At 36.5% G+C, this 25,069-nt stretch overlaps 1 protein-coding gene across 8 annotated transcripts in view; it reads left to right on the top strand.

Annotated features, from left to right (window-relative positions):
* The window catches only part of LOC134842637 (anoctamin-4-like), a 50,740-nt gene that overhangs the window by 22,113 nt on the left and 3,558 nt on the right, over positions 1-25,069 (top strand). For 5 of the 8 annotated variants that reach the window (XM_063859070.1, XM_063859068.1, XM_063859065.1 and 2 more), the window contains 15 exons: positions 7,302-7,520; positions 8,432-8,721; positions 8,927-9,161; positions 10,486-10,734; positions 11,080-11,154; positions 11,714-11,905; positions 12,126-12,299; positions 13,106-13,203; positions 13,531-13,641; positions 17,631-17,851; positions 18,386-18,438; positions 21,281-21,456; positions 22,903-23,014; positions 23,401-23,523; positions 24,809-24,838. In XM_063859070.1, coding sequence (XP_063715140.1) covers positions 7,302-7,520; positions 8,432-8,721; positions 8,927-9,161; positions 10,486-10,734; positions 11,080-11,154; positions 11,714-11,905; positions 12,126-12,299; positions 13,106-13,203; positions 13,531-13,641; positions 17,631-17,851; positions 18,386-18,438; positions 21,281-21,456; positions 22,903-23,014; positions 23,401-23,523; positions 24,809-24,838 — 2,358 coding nt within the window. Of the gene's footprint in view, positions 1-7,301; positions 7,521-8,431; positions 8,722-8,926; positions 9,162-10,485; positions 10,735-11,079; positions 11,155-11,713; positions 11,906-12,125; positions 12,300-13,105; positions 13,204-13,530; positions 13,642-17,630; positions 17,852-18,385; positions 18,439-21,280; positions 21,457-22,147; positions 22,294-22,902; positions 23,015-23,400; positions 23,524-24,808; positions 24,839-25,069 lie in introns of all 8 variants that reach the window. The other 3 variants (XM_063859067.1, XM_063859073.1, XM_063859066.1) reach the window with 2 other exon arrangements.

Raw genomic sequence — 25,069 nt, 5'->3', positions numbered from 1 at the left:
CTTCACTATCTCCAAATTTCTCCAAAGGCCCTTTAGGTCTTCGAGATGACGTTTTTAAAATGGGAATTTAAAAAAATTCAAAAGTTCGAAATTACCAACCCTGTAATTGGGTGCAGTCAGAGTACACTAAAAGTTTGCAGATGTTGCTTCCAATATAAGCGGTTTTTCATGAGTTGTCGCAAAATTTCGAAGCACCGAAGGTGCGTTAATTGCTAGTTTTTTTTTCATTTCCTAGCGTTCATGACTCTTTTCCAACTGTCTGTTGGCCATGTTAATATGATACATCATTTGGCCCCCCTATAAGCTTTGGTTGCTGTTGTGAATATCAGGCTGTAAGGAAAATCACTCCCTCATGCTATATTTTATTCTCGCTCTTTAAAGGGTAGGGGAAAATGATATTGTGAAAATTCCTATAGGTTGTGTTCAGTTTATAGGTTGAGATTAGTAAAACTCCAGGATCAAGTTTGATTTTTCGCTTTTTGACGTATGATTTTTTTCAATTTCAATTCAAATTCATTTGCTAAAAGAAAGAAAACTACCATCCGCAATGACGAATCTGGGAATGGTGCGGAGAAAGCTGACTTTCAATTTTAAGATTTCACTTGGGAATTAACAAGTTATCTTTTGAAAAAGTTTTCTTATTTCAATTGGGTTATAAAAATTCTTAAAATGTTCTTTAAATTCAAAGAGCTTCAACGTGATTTATTTGGAAAATGTTCAAAAGTATGTTTTTTCGGTTTGCTTCTTCAGTGAGAGTTTCCTGGCTGTCTGATGCCTATGTTTGTTTGGAATCGATCTTTAGTTGCGGTTGACATTTTTAGATGAATGACCAGGTAAAAACACTGTATTGATTAATGATGGAGCATACTCGTGAATGTGATAAGCAATTGGATTGTAACTTGATGCCTTGCAGTTGCTTTTTTTGTCATGCCATTTGGCTTTTGTGTTTTAGAAAATTAGACTGATAAATTTAGGAGTTGATGCGATTTATACCAAACTCAGATGCTTTGAACCTTGAATGTACTACTCTGCACTACGTGATTGTTGGGACTCCCCCACCGGCATTACAAATCGACATCTTCATAGACCCCCATAGAATATTAAACCCCCTCGGATTTTCTAAACCATAAAAATTATACCTAAATGTTAAGAAAAGTATGCCATTTTTGAGAGCTACATATGGAAAAAAGCAGTTTTTTCAACGCCAAAAAATATGCCCATTTTAATATTGGAATATTGGAGAATTCTGGCTTAATTTTACCATTCTATTTATCAGAGTTGCTTGAAAGTTGCGGGACTCATCCCCCTGATAGTTTTGAGCCCTCGCCAGCAGTGAAAAACGCGTTTTTGTTCAACAAATGTCTAACCCCCCGGTAATTTTCGACCCCCCGCAATTTACGTACTGCAGAGTATCCTCAATTGGACCTTAGAAATTGAAAGCATGGTTTAAAAACACATGATTAATTCTCTTAAGCTAGGAGCACATTAAAATCATTTGATCTTTTCGGCAATCCCTGCCTTTTTATCCTTTTGCAACATTTCATTGGCACTTCAAATGTTTCAAAGAGTTGAATATTCACTATGAGTTACCAGGGGGGATTGTTAAAAGATCTAAATCATGTTTATATTGTAACAAATACATGATAAAGTTGCCATTTTTGATTACACTTGTGTGAATGATGACAAGTAGAATATAACACAAGGTTTATCAAAATAACGCAACCTATCATTAAAAGTTTTAGACCAGTATTCAACCAATAGTTTTTTGAAGCAATTTTAAGTTTTTAGGCCTTTAATTAAATTTGTTGCAGTACAATAGAAAATATATGATTGATAGAGGGAATGCCGCGAATTGTCGAATGGAGCACAATTCGTTAAAGCGGGCTTGCGAGTATCATACTGAGAATACTAATTTTTAAAGAGTTGACACAAAGTGAGAGAACTGGTTGTTTGTGTTAACAAAAAATTTAAAGATCATAAACGCTTATAAGAATAAGATTAATTTACTTTTGAGGCAAATTGCTATGAGATTTACTAAATAGGTAATTTATACACAAAAATTTATATGCGCTTTCAAAAATTGCGCCTACAAGCATATAAAGACTGCACGCATCGAAGTTTCTCTGGAAGTTTGTTCTAAATATCAGCACAAGATTGTTCGAAATATTTCGTTCTTCCTTAAAGTCGCACGCAATTCACCGTTTCTCCAATAGTGTAACGGAGCAACAACTTATTGCAGATACTACTGGGCTTTTGGTAATATCGTATAATTTGGAAACAAAGCGTTGCAATTAAAAAATCGAATCCTCATTTAATTGGAAGCCAATGTAGTTCGGTTAGAACTGGAAATTTGTGTGCTGTACGAGCCGAGCAGATTACGAAACGAGGAAGTACATTCGGGGAACACTGAAGGTTAGAAACCAGTTCAGCTGTCAAAACAAACTGAAGACCGATACAGTAATCCAGTCTTAAAATAAAAAGGAGCTAGCTAGACGAACTGAGTTTTCAGATATTATAAATTTAGGTATCCTCCAGGTTTGTATCCGTTTCCAGTGGCTTAATATGATTAATCTGTTGCTAAATTGATATTTTTATGAAAAAAAAACTCGAGGCTTCTGAAGTGCCTTTTGATATCAATAATTTCCAAAATTTAAATTGATCAATCATCAATCTATATTTTTCGATCAGCAACACGGAAAAGTTCATTGATCTTCCAAATGCTATTTAGAAATAGCTATTGTTACCATACTTATGGAATGGCACACTTCTGTATCTTAATTCATCCTTAATAACGAGAAGATCAATATTGATCAGAATTGGTCTCATCATAGTGCCTGCGGTTTGCTCTTCCCATTTGTGCTTAGATTACTTATCGCCCTCTAATTTTAACACATCAGTTCTACTTAAAAAATGGTTTCAAAGCCGTGAGTGCTTTGTCCCTGATTCCCAATCTATTTTGCAATTAAGGGTATCGAGTGCACTGCTGAGGTTGATACAAACTAAAAGGTCAATTTCTCGTGGATGTTCTTCCTGCCTCCTACTTAAAGACGGCTAGGGCTTTAGTTTCAATCAAGCAATGATCTGGGTTTTCTAGCTGCATATAATCAATTTCAAATACTTATCAGCCTATCTTTCGTCGGCTGATGTTCTGTCGACTCAGTGTTTTGTCAACGTTTCTTGCGCTGTATGCATTTTATTTATTTTTAAACAATTTTTTAAAAAATAAACAATCTTTTGTGTAAATTTTTTTTGCTGGAAGTTTTTTGACCCAAATAGTTTTCGCTTGTGTTATCGGCCTAGTGATTTAATTTCGCGTCTTTTGAAGGGATTTTTAGTGTGTTATCTTTTTTTTGTGTTTCTAGAGGGAGAAATGCGTAATAATAAGAATTTCAATTTTCTGTAGCTGAAAGTTTTTCATGACTTATTTTTGTTCCGACTTTCGATACGAAAGTAACGGAATATTTGTGCTCGGGTGGGTTTTTTTCTTCAGACAAGTTTCGACTTTTTAACTAGCCATTTTTGACGGAATTTTTTTAATATCATTCGAAAGGTATTGTTGTCCTGAGCTCAAATTTGAAAAGATATTTCACCTGTGATCTTTTTTCGTAAGCTTATGGGGGTTTAAAGATTGCCATTTTGGCCAATTTGGGACAATTAACGCGCGATATATTTCGCGCTATTAACGCGTAAGCGAAGAGTTAATCCGTCTTAAAATCGTTCCAAATTGGTTGAAAGAAGCTTATTTGCCATATTCGATTTGTTACAAGAAGCTAAATTTGTTTGTTTGTACTTTATATGGCGTGTGGGGGGATGACTTTCATAAAAATATTCAAATTTAAAAAAAATTTCATTTTATTGTTCCGACTTTCGATACGAAAGTAACGGAATATTTGTGCTCGGGGTGGGTTTTTTTTTCTTCAGACAAATTTCGACTCTTTAACTAGCCATTTTTGACGGAATTTTTTATATCATTCAAAAGATTTTGTTGTCCTGAGCTTAATTTTGAAAAGATATTTTACCTGTGATCATTTTTCGTAGAGTTATGAGGGTTTAAAGATTGCCATTTTGGTCATTTTGATCAATTTGGGACAATTAACGCGCGATTTAATTCGCGCTAATAACGCGTAAGCGGAGATTTAATTCGTCTTATAAATCGTTCCAAGTTGGTTGAACGAAGCTTATTTGCCATAATTGATTTGTTACAAGGAACGAAATCTCTCTTTTTGTACTTTATATGGCATGTGGGGGGATGATTTTCATAAAAACTTTCAAATTTTAGAAAAAAAAATTTTCATTTTATTTTATTTTATTTAGTTTTTATGCTATTACTGCTGCTCCATAAACCTTAAAAGGCAGTCGGAACATTCAGGGCTTCGCCCTGATACGAGCAGTCTTGTTTTATTTTGTTTTCGGTTCAATGTGCGATTGGTGCTGTCGGTTCAATGGGCCATTAGTTTTGTTATTGGCTCAAGTGTTGTTTTATTTTACGCTCAATAAATGTTTCCATGTACTTGATTAACAACATAGGTAATGTGTTCCGACGTTATTTCTTCAAAATGACCGTCATTTGAGACAAAATTTGGCAAATTTTTGTAGATGTAACTTTGATTTTATATCATTCGTTTTGACGTCCTAGTGAATTTCATTTCGTTTTTGTTTGCTATGTTGCAATGCTGTGTCCATTTGATATCAATGGCTCCGCTTCGCCTCTGTATTAATTTTGCAGCTAAATAAATCAGGGGAGACTCAAAGAACGGCAATTTGAGTGGAGTTTTGAGATGAATAAGCAGATTAATTCGAGTCAAACGGACAGTTACCCTGAAGATTTTTTAAATCAATTCGTTAGCTACATGCTTTTCCTAAATTGAAAATGACTGATTGCATTGCCCTGCAGCAATGCAATCGTTAAAGGAGCCGAACTACTAGAACTTCACAGGTTTCAAAGGTATTAGTTCAAACATTTGATCTAATCATCTGCAAAAGATATTTCTCCTTGAATGTTTTTGAAGTCAATATAAAGGTTTTTCTACTGTATTTTGTCTATGTAAGATTATGGGTTCATGACATTTATCATGCCAGACACTTAGCATGTCTAAATTTTTTTTCCAAAAACATGTTGCTTAATTTTTTCCTTTTTTTGTTTACACATGCGAACGCTGGTATTACCTCGCCAGTTGACTTTACCTTACTTATTAAGTTTCAAATTTCTTTGTTCAGTTTTCAAATTTCTTTGTTCAGTTTTCAATTTTTTTAGTCAGTGTTATTGTTCCGACTTTCGATACGAAAGTAACGGAATATTTGTGCTCGGGGTGGGTTTTTTTTTCTTCAGACAAATTTCGACTTTTTAACTAGCCTTTTTTGACGAATTTTTTTTTATATCATTCGAAAGCCATTGTTGTCCTGAGCTTAAATTTGAAAAGATATTTCACCTGTGATCATTTTGCGTAAAGTTATGAGGGTTTAAAGATTGCCATTTTGACCAATTTGGGACAATTAACGCGCGATATAATTCGCGCTATTACCGCGTAAGCGGAGATTTAATCCGTCTTATAAATCGTTCCAAATTGGTTGAACGAAGTTTATTTGCCATAATTGATTTGTTACAAGGAACGAAATCTACTTTGTACTTTATATGGCGTGTGGGGGATGATTTTCAAAAAAAATTTCAAATTTTAAAAAAAATTCCATTTTTTTATTTCATTTCATTTTTTATGTTATTACTGCTGCTCCATAAACCTTAAAAGGCAGTCGGAACATTCAGGGCTTCGCTCTGATACGAGCAGTCTTGTTACATCTTAAGAATATAATCCAGTGGGAAGTCAAAGTTGATGCTGAGGATGTTGATACAGGCTTTTGTGTTTTATACCATCTGAATTATTTTGATGTCCTGAGCTCAGAATTTGATTTTTTTCACCTGTGTTTTTTGTTTTGACATTGGGAGAACTATTGCGCCCTGTTTTCTCTGAACTATTTTTCTCGCCTAAATATAGGGAATTGAATTGAGACAAATTTTAAGACCGAATAATGCGTTAGTAAGCGATATAAAAATCAATCTTTAGTTTAAGGTTTGTTCAAAGTTTTCGTTAATAAAAGGGTATAAGTATTTTTTAAGTTTGCTTGTGTTTGTGAAGTGCAACTTCGCTACTGTAAAATTTGTTTTATCTCAAAATAGGGTTTTGTTCCGTACATTAATTGGCCCGACAATTATTAGGTAGATGTTAATTTATTCGTAATGAATGCTTCTGCGTTGTCTCCCTTAATGCATGTCCACTCGCATAGACAAAATGTTGTATGGCAGAATCAATGAGACGACAAGCATAGGCAATGATAGGTAATCCGACGACAAGCAAATTAGATGATCAGAAGGTAATTGAACTTAGACTATAACCTGCGTGCAAAATGCTTAAAAATTGTTTATCGACTTTTTTTAGTCGAGTAAACACTGGTTGTCCACCCACATATCAGATTAATATCACAGTTGTATAACTTATAGATCCAAATATGTACTAAACTTTTTCGATTCAATATTTTAAAGCTCCAAAAATATACTATACTTTTTCGATTTATTGTTTTATAATCAATTTACAATAATAATTTCGATCAGTTCTGTGATAATGTGCTCTTTTTGTTTTCGAATGAAGTTGGCCCAGTTTTTATTGTCTAAATGCACAAAAAGTTATCGTCTGAGTTCAGTTATTTTACGGTTGTCTAATCTGCTTGTCGCCTAATGTCCAACCCCGTTGCAAACTGGATTATTAATTTAAACAGAGTGAATCAGAGATCTGTTTTTAAAATTAATTTACATTAATTGACGAGGAGCGTTTTTAATTAATGAGGATCGATGGTGAAGTGGTTGAGTCCCCGCCTCTCAATCGAAAGGTCGGATCTTCGAGGCCCACCGTGATCCCTGCTCGTTGCTTCGGGGTGAGGCAATATTACCCAACCCAGCAAAATAACCGGAAAAATGCACGTAGTTCTTAGCAGGGGAACATCAGCGGTGCTCTGTGATTAGCTGTAGAGCTCGTATGTTGGTCCTTTGGCTTGTGGATAATTGGCCTTAACCGAAATTGAAATTTGTAGGTATTGTTGTCATATAGTGTATTTTGAGCGATGAACGTTAGAATGTTATCCATAGTTTTTATGTCGCAGTAACTTCCCGGGTTCAGTTCTAGCGTGAAAAAATGATACGCATTAATCTGATTTGGTGCCATGTTGGGAGAAATTGTAATTATATCCAAAAGTGTTGAAAGGTAATAATAATTGTTAATGTTGGACATGAATTATTTTGTGTCTATTTTCAGCAATGTGACTCGGAGGTTCAGAAAAATTTCCTGGGCAAACTGTGGGAGAAAGTTCCGAACACGTTCGAGCCGTTCGAGTTTAAGCAGACCATTCCGGACAGTCAGGATCCCTATTCCTACTTCACGGCTGTCTTCACCGAAGCCAGACAGGACAGATTTGCGCTGGAGAAAATGGGAGGAACTGAGCATTTTTTCACTGTGGGAGATAGAAACCGAATTGTGAGTTGGTATTTTTGCGATCGTCACTTTAGTGGCGAATCGGTAGTGATGGTGCCCAGCAATCATATGATTGCGGGTGCAAAGCGCACGTTCGCTGCAATTTACCAGGTGATCTCTTATAAGATAGCCATAGCTAGTTAGCCTTAAGTAATTAAGCTGCGGGTTAGGCCTCTGGCTGGTTAACTAACAAAAGGAAAGACACGGTCTAGGTGCGAGTAACCTCAAATTCGCTGCAGGAATGAACTGCATGGTTTTATGGTATGAATTGTTTTTTTTTGTAAGTCAAGTAACGTTTCTTCATTTATCATTGGCCTGATTTTCCAGGCGACATTTATAAGTGTCAATGAACGAAGTAAAGAAAATAATTTTGTTTGATTTTTTAAAGAAAATTTTGTTCGCGCTCATTTTAGATTTTTCGCAGTTTTGTTTTTGATTTCTTTTGACGTTCAATTCAAATTTGTCTGCAATAACGAAAATGTAAATGGTTCGACAAAGAAGACTTAGATTCAAAAATGGACTCTTAGATTTAGCGGATTGAAAAATTACTTAATCCAGTTTTCTCAAATTGGGTTAAATGTTATAAAAAAATTGTTAGTCACAAATCATCGTTGAAATTCAAAAAGCTTTAAAACTATTTTTTTCAAAATTAATCAGCCGATTTTTTTAGTCCATCGAAACTTCCACTCTCTTGTGAATGTATTGTATTTGTATGGCCTAGTGCCCTTGCGTTGCTTACGAAGTCACAGCTTGATTGTGAAACCAAATGCGACTTTGTTTGTTTGCTTGGGAATGTAAGAGATTATTCCTTTTTATTATGGATCATTAAAAAAATGATTTACATGTGCTTGATTATGTTTTATGTTCGTGTGTTCTGATGAATCGACGGAAAATGTATCCTTTGTATGATGCAGGTCTACAGTATCCTGAGCCGTACAGAGTATGACTGTGACGAAGATAGGGAAAAGGATGGCCAGGAGAGTGAGAGTCAGTTTCTGAACAAGAAGTTTGGCATCGACCGCATGATAGACGAGCAGATCTACAATAGCGCCTACCCTCTGCACTCGGGTAACTACTTGTGGGATCCGATTGAGATGGGGATGCCGTGGCATGAGTGCGAGTACCTCACAGACAGACAGAAGCTGTTCTACTCCTGGGCAGATTGGAGGACCTTCTACAAGAAACAGCCCATGACACTCATTCGGTGAGCGAAGCATAAGCACATACAGAATAACTCCCCCAGGGTTAATAACAAACTCTATGGGAAATTCCGTGGTAATTCCATTTTCTTCTTTCGGAAATTAAGCTGCGATAAAGCTCGGATTACCGGAAAGGATGACAATATATATTTGAACTAGAAATTTCTTAATCTACCTATCTGCCACTACTTGTTACGTGTGTGTGTTCAGGAGGTACTTTGGGGAGAAGATTGGCATCTACTTTGCGTGGCTGGGCTTCTACACGTGGTTCCTGTTCCCTGCAGCTGCCCTGGGATTCATCTGTTTCCTGTATGGCTGTCTCACCATGGCCACAGACGACATCTCCCGTGAAGTGTGTGACGATGGACCAGCTGCCAACTACACCATGTGTCCACTGTGTGACAAGGCATGCGAGTTCTGGAAACTAGGCGAGAGTTGTATACAGGTAAAATCATAAAAAGAAAGGTCAACTCAAATGAACTTAAAAACGGTTGAAAACAAATTATTATCATAGCTGAAGGCATGCCTGCTCATCATTTATGCGACGTTCATCCTCCATGTTTTTCTTAGGCTGCACGGTGTGCACTTCCACATGGGTGTTTTTTCGAAAAACGATGCCTCGCTGGTGATTATCTCCTGCATGCGAAACACATGACCACACCACGTTAATCTTATCTATCGAAGGCTACATTCGAGAGGCATCCAGATTAGTAGCCGCCCGGTTTTTGTTGTTGTTGTTGACGATTCTTCCGCTTAGATACTGTCGAGTGCATCTGCTCTCCCAGCCATCAAGTCGTGATAGGTCCATCCGACTTTTTGATTGATCGTGTCTAGTTGTATTCCATGTGGAGTTACTTTGTGCGGTGTTCATACTCAGGCAATGAATTGATTAAAAGGGATCAGACTCTTCCTTTCCGATGGGTAGTGGAAAGCGATCAGACAACCAGCAGTATTAGAGAAAAAAAAACATTTTGTCCGATCAATTGTTGTACAATTGTTACATGCGCACCTGGTACAGGTACATGTATTTTTTTTTAAAATTTGTTGACTGATAAATGCAACAATTTGGTGCTCATGTTACATGTACCATGTTTCTAGATGGTGCCCATTAAATGCACAAATTGTTGGCTGATAAATGGCTGGTTTTTAAAAAAAATTGGCAGCTGTTGGGATATCTAGACATGCCACACAAAACAACCAACATCATTATAGACTTGTATACAAACTCAACGAACAGTATTAGAAAAAAAAACGTTTTGAGTTTATTTACATGTCTATAATGATGTTGGTTGTTTTGCGTGGCATGTCTAGATAACCAAGCATCTGTCAAAAGTCACTTTGCTACAGACTTTTGAAAGCAGTGTTGAAATGTCTAGAAGTCATGACTATTGGCCTGCTGTATTCAATAGCGTTGCCTGATCGCGGCAACCTATTTTTGAAAAACAGTCCAGTTGCCGCGGGCGGAGTGCTCGTATGCCACTGACAAATTTGCCTGCAGGTTGAATGCCATAAATTTGAAACCAATGCTTAGAAAAGCGATTCCTGGGTGCTCTTCACAGGCCGGTGAATTTTTTTTTCTTGTAAAACAAAAATGATCACCCTGAGAACTTTTATTTTTAATGGAATAGAGTCAACGTAATACGCCTACTTTTGGTCTGCATATTACGTTGTTTTGAAAAATGTCGGAAGTTTTTGGAAGCTGATATTTATTCACACTTGTCAGTGGGTTTGAAAATTAAGATGATTATAAAAGAAGGTGATATTTGTAGGTGAAGGTTTCTCGGATGATAGACAACGAGGCAACTATCGTGTTCGCTCTGTTCATGTCTCTCTGGGGCATCCTCTTTCTAGAATTCTGGAAGCGGACTAAGAACGAACTGGCTTACGAGTGGGATCTGTTCGACTACGAGGAGGGAACACAGACCATCCGGCCTCAGTTCGAGCGGAAAGCCATGCTGGTGGTGGCAAAGAATGCCAAGAAGAAAGACTCCTGGTGGCAGATCAACCCTGTAACCCTGGTTAGTACTAAAATAGCTGTTCGTTCAACCACATAGATGTTTGTTTCTGCCTCTTTTTTGTTTCCATTGGGCACACCCATTTCTTTTCTGTGATTAATTTCAATGAACGCAAGAATTTCCCTAATATGGGCTATGAGACATTGTTCTCAACAAAAATAGGAACAGATTTTTTCAGCTCAGCGACTCCTGAAAACGGATGTGTAGATTCAATGGTGATCTACCAGGCAATAATAAATTTACGGAAGTGTCAATTTTGATATGAACAACTTGATGGAAAAACAATTTCAAAATTGACAATTTTTTTCTGAAAAAATATTTAGAAAACCATTTAATGAATTTTTTTAGATGACGGAGCCATTCATGCCGCTCACAACGCGACTTCCCAAGCTCTGTGCTTCTATCTCTATCGTATTCTTCATGGTAAGAATCTGGCAAATTAGTCCCAGGTTACTTGAGATTGCTGTTTGAATATCTTCGTTAACAGATAATGCTTGAATACTTGTAATTAAACGGGGCCAGAATCCCAAAAAAAAGCCTTGGTACAGTCCGAAACGATTTTGTTGTTCGGGAATAATTTTTGAACCTCGCACAACTGTAGCTAAAATAACTCTAATTCTTTGAGAAATTTAGATATGATCAGATTTGATTACTTACTGTATGCGTGTGCGTAGATATGCTAATGGGCGGTAAGTTAATCTAGATTCTGATGATTTCTGATGCTATAGAATATCTACCATTTGTTAAAGAGAGTACTTCTCAGATACTAGTTTTGGTCTCACTCTTTGGATCTCCTTAAGTATCGCCACCGCCCCCCTCTTTGGTACCTAGTAACGAATTGCCACTCCTATAATTACACTTGCGAGAGCAAGTGTCTGGTGAGTTAATTCGGCGGATAAGCATGTGTATTTTGTACCTAGTAATGTTCCCCCTTGCAACATGGGGGATAGGCAGATAGATCCCATGCTTTAACTGTATGTAGATCTCGGTGGTGTTGGCGACAGTGATTGGGGTGGTGATCTATCGTGCACTGGCCGGATACTTCTTCGTCAAGCAGGACTTAGGCCCCACCTGGTCCAGCATCCTCACCTCCTGCACAGCCTCCACCGTCAATCTTATGTTCATATTCGCTTTCTCCAGATTCTACAACGTCCTCGCTTACAAACTGACTGAGGTGCATATTTTAAAAAAACGCTATTTCACTTCATACTTTACCAAGTGATATTGAGCAAGTCTTAGCAGTTCGAACATATTGAACGATGTCATGATTTCACTCTTCAAATCACGAGAAATTCAGCAGAAGATTTAATTTGAAAACCAGAAAATGTTTAAGTGAATTATGCATTTAGTTAAGCATGATATTTTTTATTTTCCATCTGGTTGATTTGTTTCAGTTCGAGTGTCCGCGTACAGACAGTGAGTTCGACAACTCGTACACAGTGAAAATGTTCGTGTTCCAGTTCGTGAACTACTACTCTTCCATCTTCTATATCGCTTTCTTCAAGGGCAGATTCGGGGGATATCCCACCAACTACTCACTCGTCCTCGACAAGTACAGACTCCAGGAGGTATGTCAGAGAAAAGAAACTGTCGCTGATAGTACAATTATGTTTTGATACTAATTATTAGCGGTTGAGAGGGTTTGGCTTTATTACACAAGCAAAGCTTGTGTTATAGTATGAAATCTTTTTTTCCAACCTAAGTCGCAAATATTGTGTCGACGCAAATATTGTTGCGACAAAATGTGTTCACTTTTGAAAGTGATCATTTTGATCAATAACTAGCTATTAAGAAGTACAGCTGATGCTAAGGATATTAACACAGACTATTATATAACAAATAGCGCTTTAGCTTCAAGTTATCATGGATCTGTAGCCTAGAGGTAGGGAGGGAGACCCGCAACAAGGTGAGAGGGTTCGAACCTGGGCAGGTCGGATGTTTTTAATGAACTTTTTTAAACTCAAGGCATCTTGTAAGAATATTTTTCAGCTGGTTCTGTGCTTTTTTTAAACTATAGATGAGCATAATGGGTACGTTCTAATGGATATACATGAAGTTTGGGCGTTCTAATGGGTATACAAATGGGCGTTCTAATGGGTATACATGAATTTTGATGTCAAAAGATCTCTTTAAGTTGCTTTGAAAAAATCATTTGCGGTTTGGTCACTAAGTATATTTTTACCAGGGGCAATTGATCTTTACAATCAGTTTATTACACTTGTGAAGCTAAGTGTTTTAGTACGAACTTTCTTTTTTTCCAACCTAATTCGCAAATAAATGTTATACTTTTGGTGGCACTTTTGAATCGGTAGGCTGCGGCAACTGCCTATTGGTTTCTCGTCTGATGTAAGTAAATGTCTCTTGTGTGTTCAAGTGTGGACCGGGTGGATGTCTGTTTGATCTCATGACACAATTGGGCACAATCATGGTCGGCAAGCAATTGTACAGTAACCTGCAGGAGATAGGCATGCCGTGAGTAACGTTCAAAAGGGCTTCTTCAGAAAAATGTACGGGCTGGTTTGCCAATAATGGATATCGATCCTTTGGTGACGATGTGGTCCAATTCATGATGGAGGCATCAGTATCCCTCTAATCCCCAATATGCTGATGGCTTTTTAGTGTTTTGGTATGGGAAAGACAGTGAATTTGACCATTAATGAAGTCTTTAATTTGCAATTCGTTATTTTTTGGGTAGAAGTAGTAGCTAGTATGTAAGTTTAATGTTAACCAAGCGAGTGTACGTTGAAATTGCGCCTCTTCAAATGAGTTTTGAAGTTGTTGTATTGTGTTGTGATGTAGGATGTTGAAGAAGTGGTTTGCATCTCGTAAGTTCCGAAACCAACAGGAGGACGAGGAGGATGTAGACGGAGAGGGAGGAAACAAAGAAAACGACGAGAAGAAACTGCACAGGTTAGGAGCTTCAGTTGTTTTGCGAGAACGAAACAGTTCATACAAATTTTTTGTTTAAATTAGGAAAGTCTGGGAACGAGTAGAGGTCCCGAGGGAATGTCATCTTCCAGCCCGTTCAGTTGTGATTCGCTTTTCAATTATTATTTTCAAATATTATTCCGCGTCCAGAAATTTTTATTTGCAATTTTCGATTAGTTTGTCGAAATATACGGTATTAATTTCTGAGCAACCGAGTACTCTTGTTTTTTTCTCACTAAGATTCCTCACTGTTCTAAATGACAGAACTCCAATTTGGACTTGACAAATATTAAGAAGTGGGAAGGAACTTAATTTCAGGTGTTTGTTTCCGCGTTCAGACAATTCGGTCACAGACAATTCAGCCAATTTCAAATTCAGACAATTCAGTCAAAATGAGGGAGAAAGTTCGGCCAAAGACTATTCAGACAATTTAAAAGTTTTAAAACTTTTCACATGCGACAAAACATCAAGGCTTTCATAGACGACGTATAATAAATTCCTTTCAAATGCACATAAAACATAAAATTAACAGAACCAAAAGTACCTAAACATAATAAATTTTTATACAACTCATTATGTTTCCAATTTTAGAATAATAGCTCAGCAAAATTGAACTCAACAAAAAACGTTGAACTGCACAATATTTAAAATTTAACCAATTTACACGAAAGCAGACTCGGAATTGGGAATTTTACAGGCGGTCAAAAAGGATATCAGTTAAAGGGTTGACCACCCCTACCACGTACTGGCCACTCAGTTACGCTGATATTCTTATCATGCCTTAGGCGGGGACGGGTGTAACCGCCTATCGGGTAATTTGGGTAGTTTGTTGAAACTAATATGAAACTTAAACTTCTTTAAAAGATAAACTAATTGCGATTAAAATTTTGTCAACCAGAAACCAGTACCGCGTTTAACGCCTACTTTTTGAAGTTAGATGGTCCATTTACACAATTAACATTGATTAATCTTCATTAGTAACTAGATGAACAACTAGTTGATTAGTATCTGAATCATTCTCATTTATTAACTTTATGCAAAAGTTGACGTAAAATGGAATTCGTTTTATCTGAATGCGGAAAGAATCATCTTTGTCTTGATGGTTATAGAAGCCGTGAAAAAAACCAACTTAACAACGGTCTCCTTAACTGACAATGTACATTTGGAAATTGCAGAGCAGTGGGTTATTTGGACGAACAGTAAGATTTCACCTTCAAAAGTTCAAGCTAAGAAGTTTGCTAATTAAGTTCGAGAAAAAGCCGCAAACACCGGTAAAGCTCTCCGACAGATTGTTTTCTACGCCCAAATTGACCTGCCTCTTCATGCAGCGCCGACAATACCGAGTTACTCAACATATCTTCGGAGTATAAACCGACTCAGGCAGCAAGCTTTAAAAACAATGCCAAAACCAGAAAACCATGAGCGTCGACGAAATTTTTGAACCTCTTTAACTCACACACAGCGGTGATACGTTCCTACGTTTTGATTCGGACAATCGAATTTTAGTTTTTGCAACATTACCTGCGCTCGATTTGCTTTCTCAGTCAGAAATCTGTCATTGCGATGGAACGTTTTCAGTGGCACCAGATGTCTTCTACCAATTTTATACGATTCATGATGTGATTGAAAACGCAGTTATTCTCTTGGTGTATGCTCTGCTGCTCAACAAAACTCCAGACACATGAAAAACTTTTTGGCTGCTTAAAGCAATTTGGAAAAAAGTAGTCATTGATTTTGAAGCCGCTGTTCGCAACGCCACAAGGAAAATGCAGCCTGATACAGAAATTCATTTCTGTTTCTTCCACCTGGGCCAGGCAGTATTTCGCAATGTACAAAAACTTGGATTTACGCGCAAGTACATGGGCGATGATGCGTTTCGACTGAATGACAAAAAATGACTTGCTTCGCAGTCGTTCCCGTTATTTTCGCTTTTGAGGCGCTGGAAAAAGAGGAATCTCAGAGTCTATCGGACTATTTTGAATACACCTATATTGGTGCCTGTCGAGGGAATAGACGCGTCAAACCAAAGTCTGACATTGCCGATTGGAACGTTTTTAATCGGGTGCTCAGCGGAAAACCTCGTACGAACAATGCATTGGAGGCATGGAATGGCAGCTTCAATAAATTCGTGTCGAAAAAGCGCCCAGCCCTCCCCGAGTTGATCACATGTTTCAAAGATGAGCAAAAAATGGCGATAATAATGTAGAGAGACTGATGTCCGGTGATAATATCAGAAAACGAAGCCCAAGTATTCAATCGCCAATGAGAAACTCGTTCAAAACGCAAAAAAAACGAAAATCGAGACCATATACAGAACTATTTAGAATTTTGTACCTTCAATGTACATATATTCTAAACTTTACATAGCAAGTTTGATTTGATCTTTGAAATTTGTTATTTGATGTTTCACATCTATTTGTTAAAGTGATGAAAGCCTTCTGACTCTAATCAAACTAGAGAAGTTTTAATTGTTCCTTTTATCTAGTCTTTTTAATCTAAATAACCAGAATTGTCTTTGGCTGAATTGTCTCAGTTTTTTGCCTGAATTGTCTGTATTTAAATCGGCTGAATTGTCTCTGCGCCGTTTGTTTCAAACAAAATCACGCAGATACGTCGGAGGTGTTTGAGTGAAATAGCATACTGAAGGAAGCCCTTTCAGTCGCAATTTGAATCGTTAATTCAAGTCGCATTTTTATAAGGTCAATGAAGTTACTGAAGACACTTATATATAGTCGTGACCCATAAAAAATCACCTATCGATCCAGTTTTCTCGAATTGGGTTTTTTTTCTATCACCAAAGAGCCAATCATAACTTGTTCTTAAAATTTGGAAATTGACGTTTTTTTCTGTTTCCCTCCATTCATTGACACTTTTCCAACTTTCTGTTGGCTATGTTTTCAAAATTCAAATCAATGGCAAAAAAATTGTTTTGAAGAATTATGGCCTCAAAGGGAAAACTTCATTCTATAATTGAATTAATAAGACCAAAATTTTATTCGTTAATTACGCTTGCGATTAGCAAGCGTTATCAAATCGTAGTAAAACTTTTTTCGGGTTAACAACTTCTTCAACAAAATCAATTGAATCAGTTGCAATGTCTGTTCTGATGGAATTCCCGGAAACAGATCATTTGAGCATGTCTGCATTTTGAATTGCCATTTAAAGCGAATTTTTGTAGTTGCTTTCAAAATTATTCTTTTCTTCTTCGCTGATTGTTTTCGTTTTTTTTTTATTATTTCACTTATATTTTCTTCGGCTTCAATGGTTTGGGTTGATAATATGTCTGTTTATTTGCCTCATAATTGGTCGTTTCAAGGGCCGAAATATTGTTATTGCAGTTCTGCTCTTGACTGGGGGTGTGAAAAACGAGAGTTTGAGATTTTTTCTAGCTCAAAAAGTTTCACAGCAGTTTTTTCAGGTAATTTGTCGTCTACCCAAGTGTTGTCTACTCACTTATTGTTTGATGAATGTTGTTTTTCAATAGATATTTCACACTGGACCTTGTGTTTCTCAGTATCTTTCTTCGAAATCGACTTATTTGGAGACAAATAAAAAAAAAGATTTTTATCATTTTTTTTTAAATCCGACGAATCAGTGGCTTTTGTCCTCTTCTTTCGAGTAGCTTCCGTTTTTTGACGTATCGTTAGCGATGAGAATAAATTTTAAAATTTGTATGTGTTATAAATTTTATAAATTTAATAGTCTTCCATGACAGGCGTTTCATATCTAGATCAAAAGGTCCTTGTTGTAGACTCCTGTCTACCCACGCCTCAAACAACTTACCCAAAAAAAAACATTTTTCTTATTTTTCAGAAATTAAAATTCTTTGATTTGTTTTGCAAATGTTCGAGAAATTCAAAGAGCTTAAATTAAAGGGCATCTGATTTTTTTAAGAATGTCAGTGTTTTTTTAATGTTTACTTGCGTTCATCTATTTCTCAATCTTCGATTGGCTATGTTTTCTATTTAAAGGTGGGAGAAGGACTTCGTGTTGTCTGCGTGGCCGCCGATGAACTTGTTTTACGAGTACCTGGAGATGGTGATCCAGTTCGGCTTCACCACCCTCTTCGTGGCCGCCTTCCCCCTCGCCCCCTTCTTCGCCTTCCTAAACAACGTCATCGAAATCAAACTGGACGCCTACAAGTTCATCACCCAACTCAGGCGTCCATGGGCACAAAAGGCGGAGGATATCGGTTAGTCTGCTCAGTTTTCTCCTTTTTATACCCACAAGTGAACATTTTTAGCGAAACTGTTGTTGACATTTTCCGATTACTATGAAATTTGTCATGAGGAGTATCTAATAAATTCAGCCTTGAAACGCAACTTGTGAGGCGACAGTTGAGTCGAGAAAATATTTGATTTTTATTTATTGCATGGACAGGGGCATGGTTAATCCCTACTCCAAACTCATTCATTCACTAAGACTAAATGTTCAAAATAATGCATGTCAAAATCAAATCACATTCTTTTCTGAATCAACTAATTTGTCTTCAATGAAGGCATTTTCGGTTTCAAAGTAAACATTAATCATGGATACTAAAACTGGTTCACCTTTCAAGATATATAACTAATATAATGGCCGCGAAAACGAAATTTTGACCACAATTTATAAAGCTAGTGGTCTATCAAAAACACTGTCGCACAAACAAGTAGTCTCTTGGTCGAGTCTCTTAAAAATTTTGATTTGAAAGAGTAGCATTATGTTAGCTACAATAATTTGTTTTTAGGATCATGGTATAATATCCTGTCGGCCATCGCTGTGATCGCAGTGCTCACGAATGTAAGTCAAACATCACCACCATTACCATTCAGTCATCATTACTTTCTGACAATCAGAAAAGTAAAATTCATGCCGAATCTGATCTACAGTCTAATGACAAGTGGTGCAACAGCCAAATTATAATGTGTAATGACATTATAATAAAAAAAATAATGGTTATCTGCTATGTGCATTTATATTATCAGATTCTAATAATCGGCCTCAGGATATAAATTGTCCGTTTACAGTAATTCCTTCTTCATTGAGGTACTAGACCTGAACACTACTTGGCTACTACGTTTTCGTTCCCCTCAGAAATAGAAACGGAATGCCATAGATAGTTTGAATGAGACTGAAGTGTGTGGAATAATTGGACAACGTATGTTTGTTATCAAATGTAGGACTACGGAAACGAGCTGTATTTGATGGCATTCAAAAGAAAAAGACAACAATCGCTTTTTCATGCTGAATTTGAAAGTAAACAGAAGACGGAAACAGGAATGTTGTTTTAGACTAACAGTTTACCAAATTCATGTCTGCAAGACGTGAATTAATTAATTCTCTATACGTGCTCTGCTGTGGATAAGTTGGGAATAAATAAATACTTAGGGTTTTTCAGGCTGTTGAATTTATTTGAATGGCAATTACTTACGTTGTGGGGAGTATCTTTGTTCTAGCTTGTCACCTTTTCTTCCGAGAGCATAAGTTGTCCAAACACAATAGCTAGGGATTAATATATAGAATCATGTTAAACCATTACTGTCGTGATTCGGATTTGGATTGCGAATATCTCTTTCTACCCTTGCGATTAGCAAGGGTATTGCAATCGGGTACTATAGTTTTTTCCGGAAATAGCTTTGTTCACAGGACTCATCTGGACCCATTTACCGTGGTTCATGGTGAATTCAAATTTTTTATCGTTACGTTCAGGCTAAGTGTGCCGGGAACGATAAAAAATTTGAATTAGCCTGAACGTAACGAATACGCTTCTGACATGCTCAATTTCTTGAAAATTCAAATAGGACTGCTATAGTTGAAGTACTAATTAGATAGAGCCCGTTTCAGGTTGTATTTATTTTATCAAAAGTTTTCTCATTTTTTTCGGGTTTTTGATTTTCTTCCTATTTTCAGTCGGTACATTTTCCGTTTTTTTGAAACGCAATTTATCGGAAGGGTTTTTTGGCTTATTTTGTACAGCATCTGTTTTGTTACTTTAAACAGTTTTTTACTACAACTGAAAGTTCACTAATTTGTAAATTTACCAAGTCTGAAGTTTTTTTTTCAATATTTAAACAGTTTCAGTTTATGTTGTATCGGCTCAGTCAACTTTTATTGCATAGTTTCGAGGGCGAATATATTCGCATGCGATTATGTGTTTTAAATTGGTGGGGTCGTAAAGTTTTAAAAACTTAATGAAGTTTTTTATGACAACTATTTTGTTTTATTAATTTTATTATTAGCCCCCGGCCTGCTCAGTTTTGTTTTCGACCACGGGTTTCGACCAAAAACTGTATGCCGCTTGTTTCAAATTATTATTTCAAGTAATTTTTCAACGTGTTTTTTTTCCATAAGTTTTAAGTAATTTTTTCAATTTCGTTTTTTACCCTTGCGATAAGCAAGAGTATTGCAATCGGGTGCTAGACTTTTTTTCACGTAAACAACTTTGTCCACAGGACTCATAAATCTACTGGTCTCTGTTGGAAACTACAATAGACATATTTTTATAGAGCATGTTAGCATATTCCTTGAGCTTGTTAGCATTTTAAATATCAGTCCTATTCGAAATTTGTTTTTTAGGTCGGTAGTAATTTTTGCAACTTTTTTTAAATTTCATTTTTATTTTTTTTCCTTTTCTATTTATTCGGTTCAATAAATTTTGGTCTATATTATATTGTCATAGTGCCCTGAAATGGCGTCGTTCAATGAGCAAAAAAGTTTTAATGTGCCTATTTGTTTTGAAGGTGATGGGGCTTTAACAACTTTTTTTATTAGTTTTTAGGTCTTTTTTTTATTTTCATTTTTGTGTTTTTTCTTTTTTCTCGGTTTAATAAGTTTCGTCCTATATTATATCGGTTTATAACGCAATATAACGTTTATATTCCGTCGTGTAATGATCGAAAAAAGTTTGTGTGTGAGTGTGTGTGTATTGAAGGAGATGGGGCTTTAACAAATTTTCAATTAGTTTTTAAGTCTTTTAAAAAAAAATTTTTTCGGTTTAATAAGTTTGGGCCCATTTATATCGGCTTATTGGCCTGATACTGAGTCGTTTAATGAGCGAAAACACTTTTGTGCGCTTGTGTGTATTGAGGTGGATGCGGCTTTACCAACTTTTAATTAGTTTTTATGAAAAGTCGTTTGTGAAATGTTTACGGCTTAAAGGGTTTCTGCTCAGGTATTTTCGGCGTGTTTAAAGCTTGGTTAGTTTTCTTCTGATGCTAATTTTATCTTCTATTGTCTTGGTGTTTTTTTTAAATTAGTTTTTTTCATTTTGATAGATTTCGGCTCTTTTGAAATTTGTTTGATATTTTTTTCGAATTAGCGGCTGTTTTGTATTGTATCACAAGTAGTGCGAAGCTCAGCTTCGCCTGTGTCAGATTTTTTTTGCATTACAAGTGTTGCGATGCTCCGCTTCGCGTCTGTGTTTAATAAACCGCCCAAAATACTTAAACGTCATCTCATTTATTGATTAAATAAGTTGTCCATTGCATTTCAGCCAAACAGACCAACATTATCATTTAGTTCCATGTTTTGATATTATTCAATCCACTAAATTGGCGGAATAATGAAATGAGCCCAGCAAAATACTCAATGTTTTACTACTACTCTCTCCTGTGCTTAAGCAAAAGATTTGTTGACCTTTAAGGCGTGCATAATTGCCTTTTCGAGTCGTGTGGTGGAGAGATGGTTCTATAGGAACTACCATCAGTCTCAGATTCCTCTTTACTTTGACTTCGTCTTCTCCAAAGCCGAAGTGAAGAAAATATACGGCCACGAAGAGGCCGAAAAACTGACTCCCTTTGCAGTCGGACACGAATGCAGGTGTGCAATAAGCAGGCAAAAACAAGCTGAAATCAAAGCTTGGTCTAAAATATAAATGTTACGCAAGAAGGACAAAATCAAATAAATGTTGGAAATAGTTAGACATTTTTCATTTTCATAGAAAAGTTTTCCATTGTTTTGCGGGTTAGGCATTTATAATTGTTGGCTGATGACAATTACTTGAAATTGAGTTATGGCAGATTTGATTTTGTCCCGTCTAGAATCGATCAATGCATCTGATTCTTCTCCTAATCTGAATGCTTGATCAAAGGCCTGAGTGAAAGTCTGGGCTTATTCACAGCTGTTTGGATCTGTAGCTTCTGCTGGAGCCTCATATCATTCGGAAAAGGGCTCATTGAAACGATGAATCGATCATTTAATAATTCTGTCTATCCAAAAAATTAATTTAATTATGTTCATTCCAGTGAAAAACTATAGTTTCGTGTTCTTCTATTTCTATTTGAACGTTTTCTCCTGTCCTGGTCGAATTGAAACTAAAAACTATTGATTTTTCTGGTCGACCGACTCAGAAGAGACATCTCTATAAGCATTTAACTCAATTGGTGACGCTTTCACTCATAATCAGTAAGTGTTGTATGGTTCAAATAGACCAGCAAACTGTTTGCATTCTTTTTCTGTTTCTTTCTATCGCTTAACTCTTCTGTACGGTTGGGTGTTTTTGTGACTGCAGGGCCTGATAATCTCTTTCACGTCCTCCTTCGTGGATCGCTTCTACTACAACCACTTCGTCGATTCATCCTCTCTTCCCTACTTCGAATTCACAACAGCGCTCAGTCGAGTGTACGACCACAAGACGGACACTAACATCACGTGCAGGTCAGGCTAGGCTTTACTCTCAGTGTTAGATAGAAGACGGAGTTAGATGGAGTGTCCGGAGGTATAACAAATTGTCGTGACCAAAATCCATCCAACGCAATGCAAATCCAATTCTTCGTAGATCCCAACCCGCAAGAATATTATGGCATACTTACAAAATTCAAATCGAAATGTAAAACAGATGCAGTTAGGTATCTCAAATGAGTAACCTCATCTGAACAATATAATTAGAATTCAGCATAAATTTTACCAATTTTGCGGTTTAAGTCAGTTTAACACTCATTTTTGGCATGATTTTAATGAGAATTGAACAGAAGTTACCGGAGCTTTAGTAACTTGCGGGAGCGCCATATAAGAAAAATGAATTTTTGATTTCGGAAGAGGTCCAACCCAAACGGCTGCCATTTTTTTATGCCGTTTTATCTAAATGCTGTTTTTCCCGAATACGGACTCCTGCTATCTTCAATTCAAACTGTTTCAAAATATAATCTATCTCACTCTCACTAACTATCTTGTAAATTTTCTTTTTCATTTCAGTTGTTTCTATGAAATTGTTACAACGGATCTCTTTCATGCATGAGAAAAGTGTTAAGATGTATGTGCTTTTAGATATCAAGGATTCCGTTACGACTACAATGACCCGAAGAACACTCCCTATCAACACACGCCTGAGTTCTACGAGTTGATGGCACTCAGATTAGGATTTGTGCTCCTATTCGAGGTGAGCTACCCAAAAGAACGAAGTGAATCATAAACCAATGGCGTCTATGATTAGAACGTGAACATCAAAAGTTGTCAACCTACGATCTGTTTTGATTGTCGGGTTTGGATGGGACGGTAATTTCAGAAGATTCAAAAGCGGTTCGCCTTTAAAATATATATGGGTCAAAGGATGGTCTCACAGCTTCGAGACTTGTTGCACGTATGATACTTGGGTTCCTACAAGAAGCTATTTTGAAAGATGGGTCCCGTGATAAATACGTGGTAACGCAAAATTCAAAACAGACAACAAACATCATGGTGTTCTATGTTTTCAAAGCCACAACTGCTAATTGAACCATATTCAAAATAAGTAATGACTCTGTGATATTGTATGTGTCTGTTTAGAACATAGTGTTTGCTCTGCGGTCCATGGTCGCCTACATGGTTCCGGACATGCCTGTCCACGTGCGAGTGGAGAAGGCAAGAGAGGAGTACCTCACAAGACAAGTGCTCTACGAGTCCGAAAAGGTAACAAATATCAATGAAAAAACTATACAAAGGCCAGTTATTTGAAATGAAAGAAGTAAATATATGATAAAAATCACAGTGAGCCGACGCTGATCATTCAAATAGTCCAACAAAAAATTTACGATTACATGTGACTAGTTTCGATGACTGGTCTGTGCTGTAAGATTACGCGAATACCATTGCTCAAGGAAGTTCAGAAAAAGGATGAAATTTAATATGAAACTGAATCTTTCAATGCCTGCTTAATTTTTGACTGAGACACATTGGCTATCGGAAATTTCATTTAGAAACATAAACAGAGAGTCCGCAGACGCCAAACGTTCGCTGGTATAAGGTTTGAACAAAACATTGCTTATTCATAGTCTCGTTACGGTTACACCGTTAAAGGTTGAGGAGATGCTCATTATGTCATTTTTCTATGATCATTTTCTAAATCATTTATGAGATTCGACAAAATGTTTAGCAACAGAGTTTTATGAGTTGTGAATTGTGCTGAAAGGTACAGTGCTGATTTAAATTATCCGGACAAAACGAACAAAACTTGAATTTTCAAACGCGTTTTTCTCAAATTGGGTTAAGATTTGACAAAAAATGAACTGAACAAAAGTTCCTTAGAATTTCACCAGAATTAATATGGTGCCATTTTTTCTCCGAAATTCTCAACAAAAATTTTACCCCAAAAATGGGTCATTTTGGCTTTTTTTAATTAAACAAGAATTACGCGGAAACCACTTTGTTAATTGACAAGAAAATTATATCACAGGAAGCCTCTTACGCAGCTCAGCAAAGTTTAAGAAGGGTTAAATCTCCAAAAACCAGTATAAGAGAAAAAATTATAAGAGAAAAAACCAGTATTCTCTTATTTGCGCAAATTTTAAACAATTTGCGCAAATTTTTGGAGATTAAACCCATCTTAAACTTTGTTGAGCTGCGTAAGAGGCTTCCTGTGATATAATTTTCTTGTCTATTAACAAAGTAGTTTCCGCGTAATTCTTGTTTAATTGAAAAAAGCCAAAACGACCCATTTTTGGGGTAAAATTTTTGTTGAGAATTTCGGAGAAAAAATGGCACCATATTAATTCTGGTGAAACTCCAAGCAACTTTTGTTCTCTTCACTTTTTGTCTAATCTTAACCCAATTTGAGAAAAACACGTTGAGAAAATTCAAGTTTTGTTCGTTTTGTCCGGATAATTTAAATCAGCACTGTACTATTACCTTGACTGAATTAAATTTTGTGGTGTAAACCAAATATTTCGAAGATGATAGAAGTGCTGCTCTTTTCTAGCCGGCAGCCAAAAAAGTTGTCTCGAAATGGGTGAGTAAACTAGAGAATGCAATTCTCAATGCACTCAGTGCATTACTGTATGTGCTGTACTGCAGTGATGGCTTTAGATTGTACATGTTGACTGACTGATAACCAATTTCAACTGATTACTGACCAGTTTACACTTATCACTAAACAATTTAGACTGATCACTAAAAAACTGGTCTCAAATGTTTAGAGAGGGCAGTAGAAACCAGTATTAGAGCAGTCGCTTCACGCTAA

This window comes from Symsagittifera roscoffensis, chromosome 3 (assembly GCF_963678635.1).
Source record: "Symsagittifera roscoffensis chromosome 3, txSymRosc1.1, whole genome shotgun sequence".
NCBI classification, from domain to species: domain Eukaryota; kingdom Metazoa; phylum Xenacoelomorpha; order Acoela; family Convolutidae; genus Symsagittifera; species Symsagittifera roscoffensis.
Note: the sequence above shows the minus strand (reverse complement) of the source record. Positions and strands in the feature narration are given on the sequence as shown.